Source organism: Schistocerca serialis, chromosome 1, assembly GCF_023864345.2.
Source record: "Schistocerca serialis cubense isolate TAMUIC-IGC-003099 chromosome 1, iqSchSeri2.2, whole genome shotgun sequence".
NCBI classification, from domain to species: Eukaryota; Metazoa; Arthropoda; class Insecta; order Orthoptera; family Acrididae; genus Schistocerca; species Schistocerca serialis.
Window position 1 is genome coordinate 370652438 of NC_064638.1, and position 24109 is coordinate 370676546.

General features: G+C 41.6%; 1 protein-coding gene across 5 annotated transcripts in view; it reads right to left on the bottom strand.

Annotated features, from left to right (window-relative positions):
* Nucleotides 1-24109, bottom strand: part of LOC126470560 (PAS domain-containing serine/threonine-protein kinase) — a 426440-nt gene that overhangs the window by 170726 nt on the left and 231605 nt on the right. For all 5 annotated transcript variants that reach the window (XM_050098516.1, XM_050098533.1, XM_050098526.1 and 2 more), the window contains exon 4: nt 12549-12709. In XM_050098516.1, coding sequence (XP_049954473.1) covers nt 12549-12709 — 161 coding nt within the window. The remainder of the gene's footprint in view (nt 1-12548; nt 12710-24109) is intronic.

Here is a 24109-nt window from a genome sequence, read left to right on the forward strand (position 1 = left end):
CCTTGTTTCAACTTGGGGCTTTCAGTGCTTTGTCAAATAATTGTTACAGTATCATGTCTCCCATCTCATCTTAATCTACATCCTCTTCTGTATCTATAACATTACCTGCAAGCACATCTTTCTTGCACAGACCCTTTATATGCTCCTTCCACCTTTCCCTTCTTTGCATAGGACTGATTTTCCATCCGAGCTCTTGATTTTCATACAGTTGCTTCTCTTTTCTCTAAAGGCCCCTTTGATTTTCCAGTAAATGGTACCTATCTTTCTCCTAGTGATATATGCTCCTAAATCCTTACATTTGTCCTCTAACCATTCCTGCTTATTTATTTTACACTTTCCAACAATATTAATTTTTTTAGGCTTTTGTATTCCCTTTTGCCTGATTTACTCCATTGTAATATTTTCTCCTGCCATCAATTAAATTCTCTCTCTCTCCTGTGCTACCCAATGATTTTCACTTGGCCTTGTTTTTTACCTATGTACTCCTCTGCTGCCTTCACTATTTCACTTCTTAAAAGGTATCCATTCATCATCTACTGTGTGTATTACTTTCTCCTGTTCTTGTAAATCATGGCCTAATGCTCCCCCAAACACTCAACATCTGGTTCTTTCAACTTATCCAGGTCCCATCTCCTTAATTTTCTGCTTCTTTACAATTCCTTCAGTTTTAACCTCCAGGTCATAGCCAATAAATTGTGGTCAGAATGCACATATGCCCTTGGAAATGTCTTACAATTTAAAATCTGGATACAAAATATCTGTCTTACAATTATACTGTATAATTGATCTGAAACTTTCTCATGTCTCCAGGTCTGTTCCACATGTACAACCTCCTTTTATGATTCTGAAACCAGGTGTCAGCAATAATTAAATTGCACTCTGTGCAGAATTCTACCGCTCAGTTTCCCTTTTATTCCTTGCCCCCTACTCCATACTCACCTACAATTCTCTGTTCTCTTGCTTTCCCTACAATCTAATTACAGTCACATGTCTTCCTTAACAACCTGAAAAATTTCTTTTATCTTATCATACATTTCCTCAATCTCTTCATCTGCAGAGCTAGTTGGCATATAAACTTGTAGCAGCTATATGTGTAACAAATCTCAGTTTCCCAGCCTCCTCAGCACAAGGTAAGATAATTTTATTGTCATTAGGCCTTTACAACGATAGACAATTTTTTATGTATATAACATAATCATTACATTAGCAAATAGAATTGTATGGCCATATCAGTTGTTAGTTTACAATTCCATGTTGCAGTAAAAAAATTCTTTTAATTCATAGAAGGGGTTGGCAACAAGTCACTTATTTAATGCTTTCCTAAATTCACACTCTGGGAGTGTCTTGTACCATCTGCGGAAGCTTATTACACAGTATATGGCCCACAAGCTCATAGCTATTGACTTTGATAATCTATGGTATGACATATGTATGGAGTTAAATGATTAACGGAAAATCTCAAAAAGATGTGAAACAAATACTAACAAAGAGATAGAGGGGCTGGCCAGTACTTACCTCAGCTCAGTACAGCCGATAGATACACAAAACAGGACAGAAAATTTACGTTCCTGCTTTCGGAACTTTGTTCCTTCGTCAGGGAGGAGACAGGGGAAAAAAGGGGAAGAAGGGAATGTGGATTCAGGCATGCCTCCATCTTTGCTACCCTCCCTGTTTACCTTTCCCCTGTTGCTTCATAACCTGGGTTGTGAGTAACTGAATCCACTTTCCCTTCTCCGCTCCCTGACAAAGGGACAAAGTTCCGAAAGCAGGAACGTAAATTTTCTGTCCTGTTTTGTGTATCTATTGGCTGTACTGAGCTAAGTACTGGCCAGCCCCTCTATCTCTTTGTTGGTATATGTATGGAGTTATTTTTTCTTGTGTTGGGACCATGAATATTATTTTTGTTTTACTTCATGTGGATTCTTTTTTGTATACGTTAAAATTTGGTGTATGTACATATTTATGACAGTCATTATTTTACATTCACGGAACAAGGGCTTACAGTGTGTTTTATGCTGAGAACATGACTGACTGCTTTCTTCTGCAGAAGTAATATATTTTGAACATGGCTCAAGTTTCTCCACAGAGTAAGTCCATATGACATAATACTTTGAAAAAATGCAAAATAAGATGTTTTAACATAAAATGTTGGTACACATTTCATAAGACATCTTAATAAGTAATTTACTCTGGATCATTTAACACTGTTGCATTTTATGTGTTGCTCTCAGGACAATATGTCATCTAAGTATACCCCCAAGAACTTTATATAACAGGGATCATTAAAAGAACTTTTGTCGTTTAGACCAAATACCTTTTTTTTTTGTTTTGTTCTCATTCAGGACAAATTCATCTGACCTGAACCAATATGATGCTTGGGCAAGTGAATTTTCAACAGAATCTTTTAACTTATTTAGATCAATTTTACAGTTTAGGAAAGTAGTGTTATCTGCAAATAGCACTGTGTTGGAACTTATAAAGGAGGGTAGGTCATTGATCATTACAAAAAACAAAAATGGTCTCAAAGATCCCTGCAAAACTCTCACCTTAATTTGGTTTCTCAGTTGACTTTTATGTCAGTACGCACAACTTGCCTACAGTTTTGGAGATAAGACTTTAATAGTTTTAGACTTTATCTATGATGGCATAAAAATGGAGTTTCTGTAAAAGTGTGTCATGTCCTACACAGAAAAAGGCTTTGCTCAGGTCACAGAAAATGGCCTGAGCAAATCCCTTCTCCTCAAACACTTTAAGAACATATTTAATTAGAGGGTCTATTGCATTTACTACTGATTTTTTCTAAATACATATTGTGCTAAATTAAATATTCCAAGTTTTTCAAAATGAGCAGATAACTGAAGGTAAATGATGTACTCTATTATTTCGGCCACGACGAACTACTGATACTGGTCTGAAACGTGGAGGGCTGTCTTTGTCACCCTTTTTATACACAGGAACTGCCCTACATAATTTTAGCTCCTTTGGAAAGTATCCCTCTGGTAAACATTTATTTATGCAGTGAGTCAGGGGACAAACAATGGAATCAATGACTTTCTGCAGCAAATTGGAAGACATGTCATAAATATCAGCACTATCTGATGACAAAGTTCCTTACTATTTTAAATACAATACTAGGTGTAACCTCAGAGAAAATGAGAATATTATTGCACAGTGTCCCATAATATTTTTTTTTTTTTTTTTTCTAAGAGTTCTGATGGACTTTTATCAGGTTTACTGATGCCATTATGTACTTCCTTCACAGATTTAATAAAATAATCATTAAAGTCTTGTGGAGAGAGATTCATTTTGACCTTATGTGACTCTTTGGCAACACTTTTTATGTGATTCCAAGCAGGTCTGCATTTATTGTTAAAAGTCTCAATGTACTGGGCATTGTGTCAATTTTTCATCTCAATAACTGTTTTTTTACAGTCTTTTCTCCGTCTTACATACAAAGATTTTATAGTTTCAGACTTAGTATTACTTTCTATATCTAAAAGCATCATCACAAGATATCATTTCAGACAGCATTTGTAATGTACTATGAATTTTTCTTTTTTGACACTGTGTTTTTATAACCTCTATCTGTTACTTTACATTTTCTAATGGAAACACAGTCATTAAATATTTGCAAAAATGAGTTAAACATTCAAAATTTATCTTAGCTGACTCATCATTTGATAAACAAGGATTACCATCATCTTTCTGGTAGAACTAATCTCTGTCTGCAGTGGTTTTCCTGAACATGTCAATTTTTCCATTGTTCATTGGCCTAGTGATCACCATTTTTGAATTGGCCATGTCACTAGTAAGACTGACTGAGCTGATCCTGTTAGCATATATTAAGGACACTGATTTCTGGTCAGAAAAGAGAAACATTGTTACATCACATTGAGCTTGGGCACATTTAAAGTTACCAAATACATTGTCTAAGCATGTTTGTTCCCTAGTAGGTTTAAAGTTCACACACAGTAGACTGAACTGTCTTAATAGGTTTTTCAAATCACGAACACTGCACTTATCAGTTGACATGTCAATCAGAATTAAGACCATCACCTGTTATAATGTCATAGTTGGTAAATCCATTCTCATTGGGTTCACATAAAAGGATGTCCAATTTTTCTAAGAATACACTGGTAATACCACTGGGAGACCTGTACAATGATGCTATTAGTTGCATACCACTTACGTCTATACCAGTGGCTTCAAAACTCAGTTATTCACATAAATAATATAGATCTAAGTTACCAATGGTTCAATGGATCTAAGTTACCAATGGTTCGATTGGGCTAACAACATAGATTGCTATTGAAATTTCATCTTCAGTGGCCCGATGTTCACCTAAACACAGCAAGTCAAATTTATTCTGTGGTGAAGTCATTCAATACCAATATCCAGGTCTATATTCTGCTCTCCCTCGTTTTTTGGATGATACTCAATCTTTTATTTTTTTGTTGGTTTATCCACTTTTTCACACCCATCAAGCCATTTTACTTTCCCTTGTTTATTATTATTATTTTGCAAACGTCTGTAAACATCCTGCTTAATGTCAGAGACCCCAGTCTATTTAAGTGTACCTCATCCTTTCCCAGGCAGTTTTCATTTAGGAATTTATTTGGATCTATGAACAATGCTCCAAGTCTATGACACTTTTCTTTTATGGCACAGTTTATTTTGCAGGCATATTTATCACTTACAGATCATCTTTCTATCATTCCACTGATTATGAGCCAGGAACCTGGATAGACACTTCTAGCTGAACGAATCAAGTTTCTTGTTCACTGCTAATTTTTATCGAATTTGTCCCAGCATGTATTAACACACCACTATAGTTGTGCTTAAGTTCATTTTTTGCAGTATGTTGTTTTGAGTTTTCTATATTTTATTAGCTAGCTTTTTAGTTGTGTTCTGATTCCAGGTCGCAAATCAATTTTGCGTCATGGAACAGCGACATTTTTCAGTAACAAATCACCTGTCAATAGAAATTCATTTTCATTTCTTTGTACACTTGAGCCACTGCCTTTCCTTTTAGTATATGTTACAGACTTCCATTTATATTTATGTACTGAATTTTGGCTTACTGAGGTTATCGGTAATTTGCAGGGCACATCTGATATACGAGACGTAAAGTTTCTTTCGTTAATACTGCTTACACATGTGCACAAGTTTCCATGGTATTGTTTTGTTTCCATTTTCCAGCTTTCACATGCACTGGACTGTTTCTCTCTTGCTAATCTATTTTCTTTACCTGGAGTCGTAGTTTTGTTGTTTACTGGCTTTCTGCTGATGTCTTCACATGGATTAAAACAATGTTATTTGTCCTTGTTTCACAGCTTTCTGACACATGGAATTCTTTCTTGTAATAGTTTATCGTTTTCTTGTTTTAAAATTGAGATTTTGCTTTTCAACACCCCAATATCATTTTGAAGTCTCTTGATAATTTTGCTATTTCTTTTCACTGTTTTTTCAAGTTCAGATGTTTTGAAATGTAAACAGCCGAGGAAAAAATATAAAAGTAAAATAAAAAATAAAAAAACACTGATGTATTTTAAGTTAATTTTGGCACACTTTTCGTGCCACCAGTAGTTACACTTAACACAGAGGATTCTGTTTATCACTTTCTTTTTACATTCTTTACACAATGAACTGCTCAATTTTTCTGTTTCTGACGAGAGAGACTAGTTGCACTATAATTTTTCAATATGGGGAAGAACACACCCAAATGACAACAGAGTATCAGAAATACCATGCCAAATAGAGTTCAGTGTAAGACATGATTTGCAGGCAAAGAATAATGCTAGATATATGAAATTTATAATAGAACTGATGTTTATGATGCCACTGTCCCAGGCCATTGTTCTGAAAAAGTGTTTATTCTCCACGGACAGGCAGTGAAACGTGAGAAAGATGACCATGGACACAAGAAAAGAATGAACACTTGTTAATTACAAAAGTGTATGATTAATGCCCACTAACATAACACATATTCGCAAGTAAATTACAATTAGAAGAATATTATTCACCATATAGTGAAGATGCTGAGCCACAGACAGGCACATTTAAGCATTCGGTCGAAGGGGCCTCCTTCTCACACACACACACACACACACACACACACACACACACACACACACAAGCACAAGTCACACAAATGAACACTGTCTCTGGCCACTGAGGCTGGACTGTGCACAACAACTGCAGCTGATGAGAAAAGCTATCTGTGGGTGATGGGAGTAAGGAGGTGGCTCTGGTAGGGAAGGGAAGGGATAGCAAGGCAGTGATGGGGGGGAAGGTGTAAGGTTGTTTGTGGGAGCATGCAAGGGCATGGCGGGGACAGGATCCTTACGACTGGGCAGCTCCTGTATGCATGAAAGATGCAATGGTTCAGCGTCTCACATTACTGGAATGTGTAAGAATTGTGTAGCTTGGGCAACATGAGGTATATCACAACCTTCATCAAGGGTATATCTTGAGAAGCTCAGCTCAGGGAAAATTGAGACAACTGGCATATGGGCCAACATACTGACGAAAAAGCTAATCATCAACTATCAGATATGGATGACATCCTACCAAATGTAAAAAAAAAGGGTGGGTACGGAACACAATGTGTGTAGTGATGTCAGTGGTACAGAGGGAATTGGCAGTGAAAACTCCAATGGTTTTAGTATCCTCCCAAAATGTACTGAATGTGAATTAACAGTTGCCAAACCATCTTTTATCAAGAGGATCACTTCAAAGTATCATGGCAGCAATCTAGATTGAAGCACTGGCATCTCATTATGAGTAATTGTCTGCAAGAACGATCTACACAATGTTTTCATTGCTAAAGCGATGACAGGAGCCGACTATTGTTGGACGCATCACATCGACTTATGAGATCCATCACGTACTTGTCACTATCTGCTTACTGGAGGAAACAAAAGAACTGTAGACACACATTAGATACTGAGATGTTTGGCAAGTCAGAATATGCCTCACAAAACATACGATGTAACACAACAATGAGAGAACTTTAAGGCCACTATTCTGAGTGCCTAAAAAGAAACATTAGGGTATGAGACTAGGAAACATTAGGAATGGTTTGATGAAAATGAGGAAGAAATTGAAGCACTGAAAATTACATGAACTCCAGCCTTTCCTCCTGCCAAGGTAAAAGTACAAAGAACTACCCACGCACTGAAGGATACATAGTGGATAATGAGGGCTGCGGTATCTTGTGGACAAAGATATGGGACAGTTCTTCCAAGCAACAAAACCAATTTATGGTTCATCCACCCCTGGTCCAATGACAAGCGTACACGTCTAAAAGATCAATGCTCCATCAAGAATAGGTGCAAGGAACATTTTGAACATCTGAATCATGAATCGGTTATTGATGAAAAAGTGCAGGACATGAAAGAACAAACACCCATCAAGAACAACTTGGCTCTCCACAGTACTAATGAAGTTAAGCAAAGCAAAGCAACACAAGGCCACTGGTCCTGACAAAAGCTCTCAAAAAAGGTGATGAGGGACACGAACTGATTGTTAAAACCTGGAACACTGAAGAAATGCCTCTTGATTTGAGAAATAGTTTGGTGGTTTCCATATTTATGAAATGTGATAGACTGCAATAAGTACTGGGGAATATTGTTGCTGTCTACTTTGGGAAAGCTAATTACCCTAACTGTGCTATGCCCTTATTGGAGGAATTACTACCAGAAAACCAGTGCAGCTTCAGATCTTCTAGAGGATCACACGCGATATTCACAGCTTCAAGAAAAAGGCAGGGAAAGAAATAGACCTCTTTACATTGCCTTTATTTAACTCAATAATGCATTTGATTCTGTAAACTAGAAAGCTCTATCGAAGATTTTAGCTCTTTATGGTTTTCCACAGAAATCTATTGCCATCTTGAAATTGTTCTGCACAGATATGACAGCAACTGTCACCGGTAATGACCTTGTTGGTGAGCCATTCCATAACAATACCAGTCCTAAACAACAATGTATGATTGCCCCATGTTATTTTCCTTCCATGTTGCAGCTATCATGCAGTTCGTCAAAGACGAACTTCCTCCGGAATGGATTGGAAACCATTTAATTTGAGTCATCTAAAAGCAAGAACTCTTAACATGTTCTGCAGCATTATTTCAATTATAGTATGCTGATGATGATGATGCAGTTGCAGCTTAGTGCAAAGAAAAACTAGTATTAATCCTGAATGGCTCCTCCACAGCATATAAAAAGATAGGTCTCAATACCAGCAAAACACAAATACTTCACCAACCCCCACCTCAGGAAGGACAAAGAAATTCCATTGTCACCACCAACGAGTGAGTCCTCAAGTTGTTAACACCTTTTCTTACCTTCGCAGCATCCTCTCATACAATGGAAATATAGAGCATCCTTCGCCAGACTACGATCTGTGTATCTGACAACCACATTGTCAATGCTGCAACACGGATCAGTAATTCCATCCCTGCTTTATGGATATGAATCCTGGATATGGATCAGGCAGCATGTAAAATGGCTGGAAAAATATCATCATTGACAACCAAGTAGGATTTTGCATACAATAAGGTGAGATAGACACACAAATATCAGCATCCTTGAAGAGCACATACAACCAATGCAGAAGCGATGGTTTTAAGATGCCAGCTAAGGTGGGTATGAGATATAGTCTGCAGTCTGCATGCCCAATAATTGCAAACACAAACAAGTGTTTTACTCTGAGTCATCAGAGGTCAAACGATGTTTGGGTGGTTAGATGAAATGATATACAGATGTAATTAAGGCCAACATGAAAATGTACCACATTAATGTTAACAACTGGGAGGTCTCAGCCCTCGACCACTAGAAACTTAGTCCATCACAGGGGACTTATTTTTGAAGAAAACAGCAGCTGATAAGAGGCAGTGTAGTAAAAGGAAATTCTGAGATGAAATGGAAAGATAGAAGCTGCTCCACCTAGGACCACCTGTCACTACTGTGCCAAACTGTATGCCTCTTGCATTGTATTGTACAGTCACCTCAAGACTCTCAGATGATTGGGAGACAAACCTACTCCACTACAATTATTTGCTATTATTGTTTAGTCTGCTGGGTACATTTATTGGATGGCCCAAAGAGTACTAAAAATGGGAACAGCTGAGAAACTTCTTTCTATGGTAACAAATTATCATCTCCAGTGCATCCAGAACTATGTACAGAATTTCCACAATAGCTTGACAATTTTGCTGGTGCTGTCAGAAATGGAATGGTGCTAGTTGAAAGATATTCAATTTCTCTGAGAACTGGCAATATTAAGCTGTTCCTTGGCATGAAGTATTACTGATGCAGTCTTCCTCTCACTGCTCCTCTCCCTCTCACCTAATGCAGGTGCACAACACACCACCTGCCATTCCCAACAGCCAATGCACAAATCTTCAACTTATTGTGGACAAGCTGTAGAACTCAAGAGTTGTATGTTGTGGAATATCTCGTAAGCAAATCATGATTACAGAAAAGAGTTGAGCAGCCAATGGAGTCACCCTCCTTGACCTTAAAACTGAGCTGATCTAGAACATTATAAAACAAAGATACGAAACTACACTTTTTTCTCAAAAAATTGTAAAGTGAAACAATCATAGGTATAATTAATAGGCCAAAGAAGTGATTCACTTCAACCAGGACACACAATAATAATATTCCTCATAACCAGTAAAAGGTTTCTCTGCATGAATCTCCAAGAACTTCGTCGTTTACAAACAATTACATTAAGACTTGGTCAAATACCTCACCACCGTTCTCAGTTGAGTCATAGTGAAATATTATCATATATCAAACTACATGGACGTCAACACATTTGGAAGTACTGTCTCTTCACAACAAAACCATTACGACCAGTACCGACATGGTGTCACTTTTCACTAAAATCACTAACAATCTCTCAATTTGTCATTTCTTATATTCGCAACTGACTTCCTCAACAAACATGTGTTTATATCTACCTATCTTCTGTTAAATGTATAGTACTGCGAACAAACTACCAGTGTAGCTATTCTTCTTTAACAGTGGTACGTACACACACACACACACACACACACACACACACAATGTATACCTAGGCCATGTATACATAGGTCAAGTGATCAGTATCCACCACACAAAAATAGTTTACTCAAAATGCTCATTCACAGAGCTGGAATACTTTCTGATGAAGTAAGTCTCTAACACGAGTTCCAACATCAAAAAACTTTATTCAAGAAGAATCCTTACAGTAATCCAGAAGTAAGACCCGCACTCCAACTCAAATCTTGGCAGCAAATAAGGAAGATTCACACTCCAACGGTCTTCCTATACGGTTTTCACACGTCCAGAAGAACCAACCTCATTCTGCCCGCCCCCCCCCCCCCCCCCCTCCATTCCTCAAAAATAATACTATGCATCCATGTGACTGCAGGAAAAATAAGAATGGAAGAAAACATCTAGCACATCAGGCTTCTCTAAAAACAAATCAATTACTGCTGAACCCATCCTCATGTGTAAAAATGATACACAGTACAAGGAGACAAAAATTTTGTCATGGGACCTGCAGGAAACTGCATTTTACAAAATCTTGTAAACATGATAATGGATATACTATAAGTACAGCATAGGATGGTTCAAATGGCTCTGAGCACTATGGGACTTAACATCTGAGGTCATCAGTCCCCTAGAACTTAGAACTACTTAAACCTAACTAACCTAAGGACATCACACACATCCATGCCCGAGGCAGGATTCGAACCTGCGACCGTAGCGGTCGCGCGGTTCCAGACTGAAGCACCTAGAACCGCTCGGCCACAGTGGCCGGCTACAGCATTAATGTTGGAACATACTTCTCCCCAACATGCTTCCGACTCCCAGCTGCCACAATACGCAGAGCCCAGGCAAGGCATCTACAGACCGTCACTTTCAGAGGAAGACAATTGTCACTTGTAGATGTCCATTAGAAGTGGGAGTAACAAACATAGGATGCATCCAATGCAATGGAATCTTGCGAACATCACACCAAATCACCAGCTGATACTGACATCTTGGTTTAATTTTGAAATATCCCACAATTTTGACACATTTAATTTTGACACTTACATTGTAATATTCCAGAATTTCGTGTTTCAATCAAAATAAAAACACACTCAATGGGTGGGTGAGCAGCTATGTGGTATGCAGGTACCCAAGTTATTTAACAATTTTATATATTTGTCACTGAATGAGAATCACCGACACACAGTGTAATGACTTGCCGGTCTCTTTGCAGAGGTTGGAAATGGAGCTTGTCCTGAACACCTGTGTGCCCAGCCTAATTTCCTTACAATTGGCTGCACACAATACATTCAGGTACGACAATCTGGCAGATCGTTAAATGTCTATGTAGTATTAATGTGAGAGCATATAAGGGCTTTATATAAAAAACAAATTAATTGCTGAGCAGATTGTCAAACAAGAGCAAAAGCATAACTGTTTGTGTGGTTGAAAAGTATGAAAATTAGCTACTTGTTTACAGTTTATTGTAAATGTATAGAACTCAATGGCTAAATAATCAAGTGAAAAGCCAGACACAAAAGTCTGAGGTAAATATCCAATTGCCATTAACATTTTACATAGTACCTGTTGCACGGTATAATCAATAACTTCAAAGTAGTTTGCATTACTTTTCAAATTGCTGACCTCCCAATACACAACTGAATGTGCCAGTTTAAAAGGCAGGAGAAGGAAGTAGCAAACATACAATAATAGAACTGAGATTAATGTACAGTAAAATCACCACAGGTTGTCCTTTACTTAATCTATTTAATTTTTTTTTCTCATAAGACATGAAATATAAATACCATATAACTTCACCTGACAAAAACAAAAAAATGGGGTACTGTAAAGCAGGAAACATAAGAGAGATCATAAACTTCTAACATTTGCCACCAGAGCAATGAATACACGAGGGGATGCTCATGTCAATACGTACACGACCTTTGGTGGTTTATCTGTACATCAATTACAGTAGTCACTGTGGCCCCTGCAGGTAACACCTGTGTTTGCTAAGATTTAAAACTGTTAAAGCACCGACACATTCCAACTAATATTCAGTTTGAGCACTGTATTAGCTATTTCCATTTATGTTGTTTTGACAAGCCACAGGAAGTGTTACTTCACATGCTCAAACATTAAAACAAATTCTTCCTTCTGTGTTAGACTATTAAGTAGGAAGGCGACACTGACACATACTCAATTGCGATTACATTCAAAAGCATTTTATACTAATTTTCAGTGATTTTAACATGAGTGCAAGAAACTCAATAACAATGTGCAGCATCACAGGAACTACAAAAAGACACAGATCATTACCACACTTTCTAAATCACTAAGCAAAATAAATCTTAATAATACAACAAGACACATTGATAAACAAAAAAGTGGAAAACATAACATATCTACTCAGGATAAAAACAAGGAAAAAAATTAGAAATGTAAAGGATAAAACATAAGGTAGATCATAATTGTTTCATAATGTGTTAAACTTAATCAATTATGATGAAAGAATACACATACCTCTGATGCGCTCCATTTTTTTCCTTAGTGGAGTGTCAAGATTGATCTCGTCCCTGATTATACGCGGCTTACTTATACGTGGAAAGCTCTGGTTGCATTCGAAAGAAGAGTTTTTCCATCCAGTCCATCCAAGTGCTTCAGCTCTTTCATATTTCCCTATCCTTAAAGTGCAAAGAACATCATAAGTTGACATATTCTTTATGACAAGAATTATATGGAGTAAATATTACCACAAAGAAATATTTCTAATTTTTCTCTGTGTGGGAACAAGATATCAACCTAGCAGAATGAAATAAAACAGTTACATGCTCCAGCACTATGTAATGAAATTGTAGTACATGGAAAAATTAATTAAAGAATGGGCAGCTGTATCATTGCACTGGAACTGCTTTGAACCTGAACACTTCCGAGGATCTCAAATTTCAGAGAGAGAGAGAGAGAGAGAGAGAGAGAGAGAGAGAGAGAGAGAGAGAGAGAGAGAGAGAGAGAGAGAGGGGGGGGGGGGGGGGGGGGGCACGCGCCTAAGCAGGCACACCTCACGCACACGCAATCACCATACCTGGCTTCATAATCAGACAGCAATTAGGAATTAGTCACACAAGGGGGAGGGAAAGCAGGTTGCAGGTGGAGAAAGAGTGCTGACTGGGGAAGGGGCAGTATAAGACTGCCCCACACAGCCTCAGGAGGCTGTGGGGAAGCAGGGGGAATGGAGAGGAGGAAAGGTAGGTAGTTTGGTTGGTTGGTTGATTTATTTGTCTGGAGGAAGGGGGGAAGGGACCAAACTGTGAGGTCATCAGTCCCTTGTTCCCAGTAAAATAATTACACAAGGGAAACAAGAAAAGAAAGGGGACAGCACAATAACAGGAAAAAGGAAGAACCAGAAGAATGACAGAAGGACAACCAACATGGACACAACAGGAAAACAAGTATAGGTGGCAACGGAAAGAACTCCAGTTTGGAAAGAAGGGATCAGACACGAACTGCAACTGGAAGCCCTGACCTGCATCGCCGATGTGGGAGATGAACTGCTGTGGGTGGGAAAAGGAGACAGTAATTTGGAAGTGCAGGAGAACCATGAATGTCTGCAATGTAGCTGGCCAGCAGTTGTGCATGCCTAACCTGCAATGGAGGGACTCCGGCCTCCACCAGGACGCTGATCACTGGACCTGTCCTAAAAGCTCCTGTCGCTATGTGAATGCCACAGTGGTGCACTGGGTCAAGTAAACACAATGCTGAAGGTGCCGCCAAACCATAAACCACACTCCCATAGTCAAGGAGGGATTGAACAAGGGCTCTGTTGAGCTGCAGCAGTATAGAGCGATCTGCATCCCAGTTGGTGTTGCTCATTGATGCGCTGCCAACAATTCCACTTAAGCTGACGAAGGTGAGGAAGCAAAGTCAATCGGATGTCGAAAACCAGTCCTAGGAATCGATATGTCTCCACTACAGTGAGTGGATCATCATTAAGGTAAAGCTCTGGTTCCAGACGAATGGTACGACGCCAACAGAAGTGCATAACACAAGACTTTGCACCCGAAAACTGGAAACCGTGGGCTAGAGCCCATGACTGCGCCCTGTGCACAGCTCCCTGCAGACGCCAGTTAGCAACACCAGTACTGGTGGAGCAATACGAAATGCAAAAGTTGTCTGCATACAGAGAGGGTGAGACGGACAGCCTGACAGCTGCCGCTAGATCGTTAATGGCCACTAAAAATAGAGATACACTCAATACAGAGCCCTGGGGGACCCCGTTCTCCTGGAACTGGGGGAACTATGGAGGGCAACAACCTGAACATGGAAAGTACAAAGCAACAGAAAATTTTGGATAAAAATTGAGAGCGGGCCTTAGTGACCCCATTCCTATAATATGGCAAGGATATGATGTTGCCAAGACGTGTCATACACTTTTCGTAAACCAAAAAAGATGGCAACCAGGTGCTGGCATTTGGAAAAGGCTGTTCAGGTGGCAGATTTGAGAGACACAAGATTATCAGCGGAAGCCGCCCTGAGATGGAGCCAGTAGACCACCACGTGACTCTAGGACCCAACCCAACTGCAGAAACCCATACTTTCCAGCAGCCTACAAAGAATTTTGGTGAGGCTGATGGGCCGATAGCTATCCACATCAAGTGGGTTTTTACCGGATTTGAGCACCTGAATGATGGTGCTCTCCCGCCATTGCAAAGGAAAGATGCCATCGCACCAGATCCAGTTGAAGATGACTAGGGAGATGTCGCCTGTAGTCAGATGAGAGATGTTTAATCATGTGACTGTGGATCCAATCTGGCCCAGGAGCTGTGTCGGAGCAATGTGAAAGGGCACTGAAGAGCTCGCATTCTGTAAATGGAGTGTTATAATATTCACTGTGGTGTACAGTGAACGAGAGGACTATCCCTTCCAGCCGCCGTTTGACAGTGCGAAATGCTGTGGGGTAATTCTCCAATGCAGAGGCTCGAGCATAGTGCTCAGCAGTCATGTTTGTGTCGGTAGAGAACACGCCATTTATGTTAACACCAGGAACACCTGTTGGGGTCTGGTAGCTGAAAACACATTTGATCTTTGCCCAGACTTGGGAAGGTGACGTATGGCACCCAATGGCCGAGACATATCTCTCCCAACACTACTGCTTCTGTCGTTTGATAAGTTGGCAAACGTGGGCATGGAGCTGCTTTCAGGCTATGAGGTGCTCCAGGGAATGGTGCCGCTTATACCGCTGTAGAGCTCACCTATGCTCATTAATTGCTTCAGTGACTTCCGGCGATCACCAAGGGACTGCCTTTTGCCGGGGGCACCCTAAAGAGCAAGGGATCGTGTTTTTTGCCGCAGAAACGATTGTCGTAGTCACCTGCTCAACCATCACACTGTTGGTGCCGTGTGGAGAGATTCAACGGTGGCAGCAGAGGTGAAAGTTTCTCCATCCATGGGCCTGACATCGGGACAGTGAGGAAAATGGGAAGTGGTCACTACCACACAGGTCGTCGTGCTCTCCAGTGGACAGGTGGGAGAAGTCCTGGGCTGCAAATTGATACATCAATGGCCGAGTAACTACCATGAGACACACTGAAATGTGTGGCAGCCCCAGTATTTAATAGACAGAGGTCGAACTGAGACAGTAAAGTTTTGACATCTCTGCCTCGGCCAGTAAGCACAGTACCACCCCACATGGGGTTATGTGCATTAAAATCTGCTGAAAGTAGGAAAGGTTTAGGGGACTGAGCAATCAGTGCAGCTAATATATTCAGGGGTACTGCACCATCTGGAGGAAGATATACGTCGCAGACAGTTAGTTCTTGCATTGTCCTTGTTCTGACAGCCACAGCTTCAAGAGGGGTTTAAAGGGGCACAGTGTCACTACAGACTGAGTTTAGGACATAAATGCAAACTCCACCTGACACACAATTATAGTCGCTACTGTTCCTGTTAAGATCCCTTATAGCCGCGGAGTGCAGGTGTCCTCATTGCCGGGAACCAGGTTTCCTGGAGGGCAATGCAAAAACCAGGTGTAAAGCTTGACAGTGGTCATAGCTCAGCCAGGTGGTGGAAAACACAGCCGCAATTCCACTGGAGGATAATTTGATCGTGAGGCTGGGAAGGCATGGAACATTCAATGGGCAGTTTACACCTCAGGGTCAACTGCCGCCACCGACTTATTTCCTGAGCAGTCTATATCCATTGTGTCTGAGGGTCCGGCGCGATCTACGTCCTCAGCAGATGCCAGAATCTCCACCTCATCTGCAGACGCACAGCTTGTAGGTAGCGGTGGTGTGGGTGCCACCGCAAATGCCTTGGTCTTGGGGATCTCGTTTTTGGATTTCTCTCACTGCTCCTTGGCTCTCCCTGGATTGCTGATACAGTCTCTGGGACTGAGTACGAGCATGAAGCCCTGCAACCAGCTGCTTTTGGGCTCTTCAGTCAGTGGCGGGTGTCATCTTTCCCACTAGCAGAAACCTGGGAAAGGAGTGAACCAAGGGACCCCTTCCTAGCAAGAGGAGCTGAAGAATAGTTTCGCTACTCTGGCACAGGAGTGGGGACTGATATCCCCAATGGTTGAGGGGGTGGGGGGTGGTAGGGTGCAGGAGCAACAGGGAGGGAAATGCCCCCCCACCATCAAGGGGGCAGGTGTAGTCTTCTGGCTCTGAAAGGTGACGGGGGTTGGTGGAGCTCATGGGACAAGAACTGTTGCAGCAGCGGCGTAAGACAATGTCATACGTACAGGATGTAGGCGTTCAAATTTCCTCTTAGCCTCAGTGTAGGTCAGTTGGTCCAGGGTCTTGTACGCCATGATTTTCCTTTCTTTCTGGAGAATCCTGCCGTCAGGCAAGCAAGGCAAATGGTGCTCTCCGCAGATGACACAGACGGGAGACAGGGCACATGGAGTATTGGGATGTGATGGGCGTCCGCAATCTCGACATGTGACGCTGGAAGTACAGCGGGAAGACATATGGCCGAACTTCCAGCATTTAAAGCACCACATTGTGTGAGGGATCGTCACAGTGGAAGAGCAACACCTTGACCTTCTCAGGTAATGTATCACCTTCGAAGGCCAAGATGAAGGCACTGGTGGCAAACTGATTATCCCTCGGACCCCGGGGGACACGATGAACGAAATGTACACCTCGGCGCTCTAAACTGGCGTGCAGCTCATATATTTAAGCTCTTATGGAGCATGATGGTGACAGAAACATCCTCCAGCATGTCACAAGCGAATAACACCCGTGACTGGGCAGAGGATGCTGTTTTGATCAAGACTGACCCAGATCTAATTTTGGACAAGCCCTCCACCTCCCCAAACTTTTCACCACCAGCAAGATAGAATATACTACGCTTCATCGCGTGTCATCCGCCCTGATGCCACCCACTCCGACCAGGGGCCTCTCCCCACAGGCGCCACCCAGCTGCAGCAAAGGCCACCTGGCAGGATGGCCACTGCCAGGAGTCCTGATGCCTCTGGGTGACAGGCATCTACTCCTCGGCATACATGAGGAGTTAACGAGGCAGGCATCAGGAGAAAGATCCCTGTGTGGTCAGAAGGTTACAACCAACAGGGTACATTGCGGCCCCACCACAAGGGACTGGCTACTTTGTTGGATACCAGGTGCAACCAAGCAAACAAGTCCATTTTCGTCAACATAGAAAACAATACTGCATAGTTGATGGAAAAATATGCACCCAGGAAGGTGACTTCGCCCAACAGATGGAGAATGAACAGAAGTGCAAATCCACGTCGACAAAGGATGCGATAGGACTCAGCACATGGACAATATGCACCCGTTCTTCCCCAACTGGCTCACTCTTAAGGAAAATTTTTGAAAATGGAGGTCAAACCCTACAGGGGACCATCACATAAACGCCGAAACGTGTAAGACATTTTTTAGTCACCTCTTACAACAGGCAGGCCTATTCTAACCCCAGACCCACAGGGGGAAGGAGGAAAGGAGAGGGAGAAAGAATGGTGGGCGCATTGGCAGAGAGCAGCACACAGTGAGAATGATGGCACATGTATAGGGAGGTGATAGACTGAAGAGGCAGAAACCATTGTGTGAATAGTGTGGGAACATTAGGTGATTGTAAGTTGAGGCCGGGATAATTTTGGGAGCAGAGAATGTGTTCCAAGGACAACACTCATCTATGCAGTTCAGAGAAGTTGGTGGTGGAGGGGAGGATCCAGATGGCCTGAACTGTGAAGCAACCATTGAAATTTCATCATGTTATGTTCAGCTGCATGTCGTGTTCCGCAGGATGGTCCACTTTGCTTTAGGCCATAGTTTGTCAGTGGCCATTCACTCTTCTGGACAGCTGGTTGGTAGTCATATCAATATAAAAAGCTGTGCAATGATTGCAGCAGAGCTGCTAATGATATGGTTGCTTTCACAGGTGGTCCAGCCTGTGATGACAGAGGATAAGCCTGTGACAGGACTGGAACAGGAAGTGCTGAGTTACTGGATTGGGCAGTCTTGCATCTGTATCTTCCTCAAGAATCTGATCCCTTTCCTTCTAGACAACTTATTGCAATATCTGTAAAACAGATGATCATCAGGTCTGTAAAATTACATGGAAACATAATGGTTGGACAGAGGCATAATTCCAGCACTGCTAAAAAAATATAAATACGAGAAACTGTAACTAGCTTTTGGAACTGTTAGTTGTTCCTCATGAAGGAGGGATTGCTAGGTTAGGGAAGGAGAGCCTGCTCACTCAGATCCCAGGCTGTGTGGGACCCAAAGAGTTCTCCCCTCCCCTTTTTTATACATTTAAGATATCTATTGTCAGCATTGAAATTTCAATCCTGAAGGCTAGCACAGGCCAGACATTCCATCTACTTGTAATTTTTCAGTTTTCGGGAGTGATTTCTCCTTGACACAATTAAACCTTTCACTGCTACAGACAAGCTCTTTGAATTCCGTACTGCTCACCAAATGCTTGTCCTGTGTTGAGAGACAGTGTTCCAGCCGATACGAAATACTTAGCCAATTTTTTTTTTTACTTCATGGTAAATGATAACAGCCAAACAGATGCAGGATAAACATTTATTGAAATCCTTGACCACAGTTTTGGAATATCTAAATATACCTTCATCAGAAGCAAAAATACACCTGAACAAGAAGACACCTTCATTAACAAACAACTTGGCAACATAACTGAGACAGAAGAAAAAAAACACTTACAGCTGTAAGTAATCATGAAAATTACCAAAGTAATTACAAACACGAAAAACTTTTAGTCACTTACTAAAATCACATCCTGCAGTGGAGATGCATAAAACAACCGTGCCAAAGCACGTCGTCAGTAGTTAAAATTAAAATATCACCTCCATCTGTACGGCATAATTATGAAGAGATGGTCGATGCGAACAGGGCATATTATCAGTACTTAGCCTGTGAACTAGCATGAAGAGGATGTGGAAGCACTAGGGCTGACAGTTTCACCGAGAGAGGGGGCACGTGTGGTATGCACGAGACACTCAAGCACATTAAAACACAGGGATATATACTCATGCGCATCAAAATTTTAAAGATTATACTAATTCAAACCCTCCGTCTTAATAAATAAAACTTATCAGAACCATTTAAAACACCTACATACAATAGAAAATATGAATACCTATTTGCCTGTGTCCTGGTGTCAAGCAGATGAAGCTTGCACTAAGGAACACATCTAACGAAATAAGGCACTAGTGGTATGCCCAAGAATCTCACGCAAATTAAAGACTAGGATACATACTAGCAAAAACGAACAAAATGTTGTAGTAAATCGAAACCATCTGTCGTCATGAATAAAAAACATAACAGAATCATTTAAACCACACCTACACACCAAAAACCGCAAACAACAATCATAAAAAAAAATACGTAAAATCCCAAGACAGGAAAGGAGCATCTCACCAGCATCAACAGACAAGAAAACTAGCTTCTGGTCAGCCAGACTATATTACATTAGACCAAGAAGGGGTTTGAAATTAACCAAAAAATTTTTGTTTCTAAGCTGCACCTGTTCGTTAAGAATAAATCCCCTTTTTGAGACATGTGTTAGGAAATTTCTAATTCTTCAAACAGATCCAGTTTGTAGCCCTTACTCACTTTGTGTAGCAATTCTACGTCATCCAGTTTACGTGGTGTATGCAATAGATGTTCAGCAAATGTGGAATTGTACACATGTTCACATCGACCATCTCTCTATAATTATGCTGTACAGATAGAGGTGATATTTTAATTTTAACTACTGACAACGCGCTTTGGCACGGTTGTTTTATGCATCTCCACTGCAGGATGTGATTTTTTGTGTTTGTAATTACTTTGGTAATTTTCATGGTTACTTAAAGCTATAAGTGTTTTTCTTTTATCTCAGTTATGTTGCCAAGTTTTTTGCTAATGAAGGTGTCATCTTGTTCAGGTGTATTTTTGCTTCTCATGAAGGTATATGAGGATAATCCCAAAAGTAAGGTCTCCTATTTCTTTATAAGTGGATAGACCTGTTTATTTCTACAGTGGTTTACATCAGTTTACAGCTTGAACATTTAGCTATTTTTCGACATAATCACCATTTCTGTCGATGCATTTTTGTAGATGCTGTGACAGTTTTTGTATGTCCTTGTCATACCAGCTCACTGCCACGCTGTTCAGAAAGTTATGAACCTCTTCTTTTACTTCAACGTCGAAGCTGAATCGCTTTCCAGCCAAATGTCCTTTTAACCTAGGGAATAGGTGATAGTCACTGGGCACCAAGTCAGGACTATAGGGTGGGTGGGTGATTACGTTCCACTGAAACTGTTGCAGCAGAGCAACGGTTTGCCGAGCAATGTGTGCGCAAGCGTTGTCATGGAGAATGTGTACACCCTTGCTCAACATTCCTCTTCTCCGTTTCTGAATCAACCTTTTGAGTTTTTTCAGAGTCTCACAGTACCTGTCAGTGTTAATTGTGGTCCCAGCGATTCAGCTCCAACAACAAGATGAAAGAAGAGGTTCATAACTTTCTGAACAGCATGGCAGCGAGCTAGTATGACATGGGCATATAAAAACTGCCACAGTGTCTACAAAACTGCATCGACAGAAACAGTGAAATAGCTACATGTTCAAGCAGTAATCTGATGTAAACCACTGTAGAAATAAACAGGTCTATGTGCTTATAAAAAAACAGGAGACCTTACTTTTGGGATTACCCTCGTATTTAGATATACCAAAACTGCGGTCAAGGATTTCAATAAATCTTTATGCTGCAACTGTTTGGCTGTTATCATTTACCGTGAAGATTTTCCACAGTTGCTGCTTCAGCCATGTTTAAATTTTTTTTAAACTGTTAGGTGAAAAAAACTTGGCTTTGCGTATCTTACAGTCTTATATCTGTACTTGATGAAGAACTGAATTTCTTTTCATTATCCGTCATACTTACTGTGCTGAATGAAATTATGTAAAACAGCCCACAAAATTTTATTTAAAACAGAGGAGAGCCCACAAGCACGTTGAGCGACAACAGAGCTCTACAAGTAAGGCTTTCAACTTCTTTGATCACTGTGTTACATTTTTCTGAGTTGCAACCCTCCATGTGAGGCTGTTTAAATGTTGCCCCACAGGCATGGGCATCTGCAACCACCAATCAGTTTGGCTGTGGGCAGGTGCAGTTAGCACTGGTTACCCGCTAAGTGGCCCTATTCCACCATACATTTGCCTTGTTCTGTTGTGCGCACAAGTCACTTACCCATCCCCACAGGTGCTCAGCAGAGGCATACAATTGCTTATATTTTGAAGCAGATCTCGTCTGCTCATACATGAACTGTTTGCCCACCTATGCCCCCCACGTGCCCACCTGCTCTAAGTTGACACCAAAGAAAGTTTAAGCCAAATTCACACTTACTGCATATCAAAATATGCCTGCCTCTGTTGTATATAATGTAACTGATATTTTAGTCAAGCAGGACAAATTTTTTTCATCCAGTTTCCATATCATGTTGTACCTGCATTTGCTGTAACTTCCAAAATAGAGGTCTGATGTGCTATGTCTGGACACCACAATAATACCCCAGCAGTAAGTGTAGCAGCAGCATTAGATATATGCCTCCTTCAAAATGTGGAGAAAGGGCTACAAAAGACACCACACAGAAACAGATGCTTAGAACTAAAAATTAAATGGCCTTCGCATGGGTAAAAAGTAAAACGCGGCTGACAGGCCACACATCATTTGTTAAAACAGCCAATACCTCAGACAGCAAACCCAGGCGGGAACGTGAACAATTAAAAAATGGGCATTCCATCAGGAAGTGGTGGACAGTTAAAACTTAGGCAGCGCCCAATGCGCAACCCAGTTAAAATTACCTCCTCCCAGCGCAAAGGCCGAGTGGAGGTCGTCCAAGGCACTGAGAGAGGCTTAATACTCCAGAGCTTATTCCCATTAAGGGAGGACCAATGGCGATGCCAAAGTGACACCACCTCCTGACAGATGGCAACACAGAGATCACTGGAGGAAATACAGGAACTAGTGGGCTGAGGTATGAGGACTGCAGCCTTCGCAGCAGTGTCAGCAGCCTCATTTCCTGGCAGACAACATGACCAGGAACCCACATAAACATCACACTGGCACCACCAAGAGGGAGCAAGTGACAGTTTTCCTGGACCCGGTGCACTAGGGGGTGGGCGGTGTACAGCGCACATAGATTTTGAAGGGCGCTGAGAGTGTCTGAGCAGAGGACACAACTGCAAAGTCTGTCCTCCGTGGCCTGATACGGGGCGAAGAGCTCAGCTGTAAATACCGAGCAGAGTGCCGGAAGCCGATATTGAAAAACAATGGGGCCAATGACAAGAGCACACCCGACAACACAAGTTAGTACGAGAGCCATCAGTGTACACAAAAGTACTATTGTGAAGTTCCATGTGAAGGTGGTGAAACTGAAGACGATAGAGCAAGGCTGGAGTAGAGTCCTTAGCAAGTGAATGAAGGCCAAGGTTAACACGGGTCACTTCACGAAGCCAAGGTGGTGAAGGGTTCACACCAACCAGGAAAGGTAGTGTGAAGTTAAGCTGCCGCATCACGTGCCAAAAGCGGGCTCCAGGAGGTTACAGAGAAGAGGGACGTGCTCCATACTGGCGACTAAAGGAATCATTGAAGGAGGAGGCATACGATGGGTGGCCACGCATGGCAGACAAACGGCATGTATACCTACTGAAGAGAAAGTCACAGCAGTAGGACAGTGGTAGTTTAGCAGCTTCAGCATACAGACACTCAACTGGGCTAGTGTAAAACATGCCAGTGGCCAAACAGATGCCACAATGGTGGATAGTGTTGAGATGGCATAAAATGGATGGACGTGCAGACACATAAACAAAGCACCCATATCCTGGTTTCAACGGACAAGGGACCAGTACAAACAGAGGAGAGTGGTTTGATCTGCACCCCAGAAAGTTCCATTGAGGACATGTAGGACATTGAGGGCTAGCATAGAGCGAGTTGCCACGTAAGACACATGGGAGGGCCAAGAGTGCTTCCTGTCGAGCCTTGAGCCCCAGGAATTTTGTAGTCTCAATGAACAGAAGAGCAACAGGCTTGAGATGTAAACATGGTGCGAGAAACCAATTGCACTGCCAGAAATTCATAGAGACAGTTTTGTCAGTGGAAAAACGAAAGCCATTGTCAATGCTCCAGGGGTAAAGATGATCAAGACATCACTGCAGACACCGCTCAGTGAGACAGGTCTGTGGAGAACTGCAACAGATGGCAAAATTGTCAGCAGAAAGGGAGCCGGAGATGCCCGGTGGGAAACAGGCTGTTAGAGGGTTAATGGCGATAGCAAAGAGGACGACACTCGATCTCTTAAAAATTCCTGAAGGAAATGGGGCAGGTGGCCACGGAAGTCCCACGTGTAAAGACTACGGAGAATACCAGTTTTCCAACATGTGTCATATGCCTTCCTCAAATCGAACAACACAGCCACAGTCTTGGATTTCTGCAGAAAACCATTCATGACATGGGTGGACAAAGTAGCGAGATGGTCAACTGCAGAACAGTGTGCTCAAAATCCACACTGCGCAGTCATTAGTAGCTTGTGAGACTCTAGCCACCGTATCGGCCAGGTG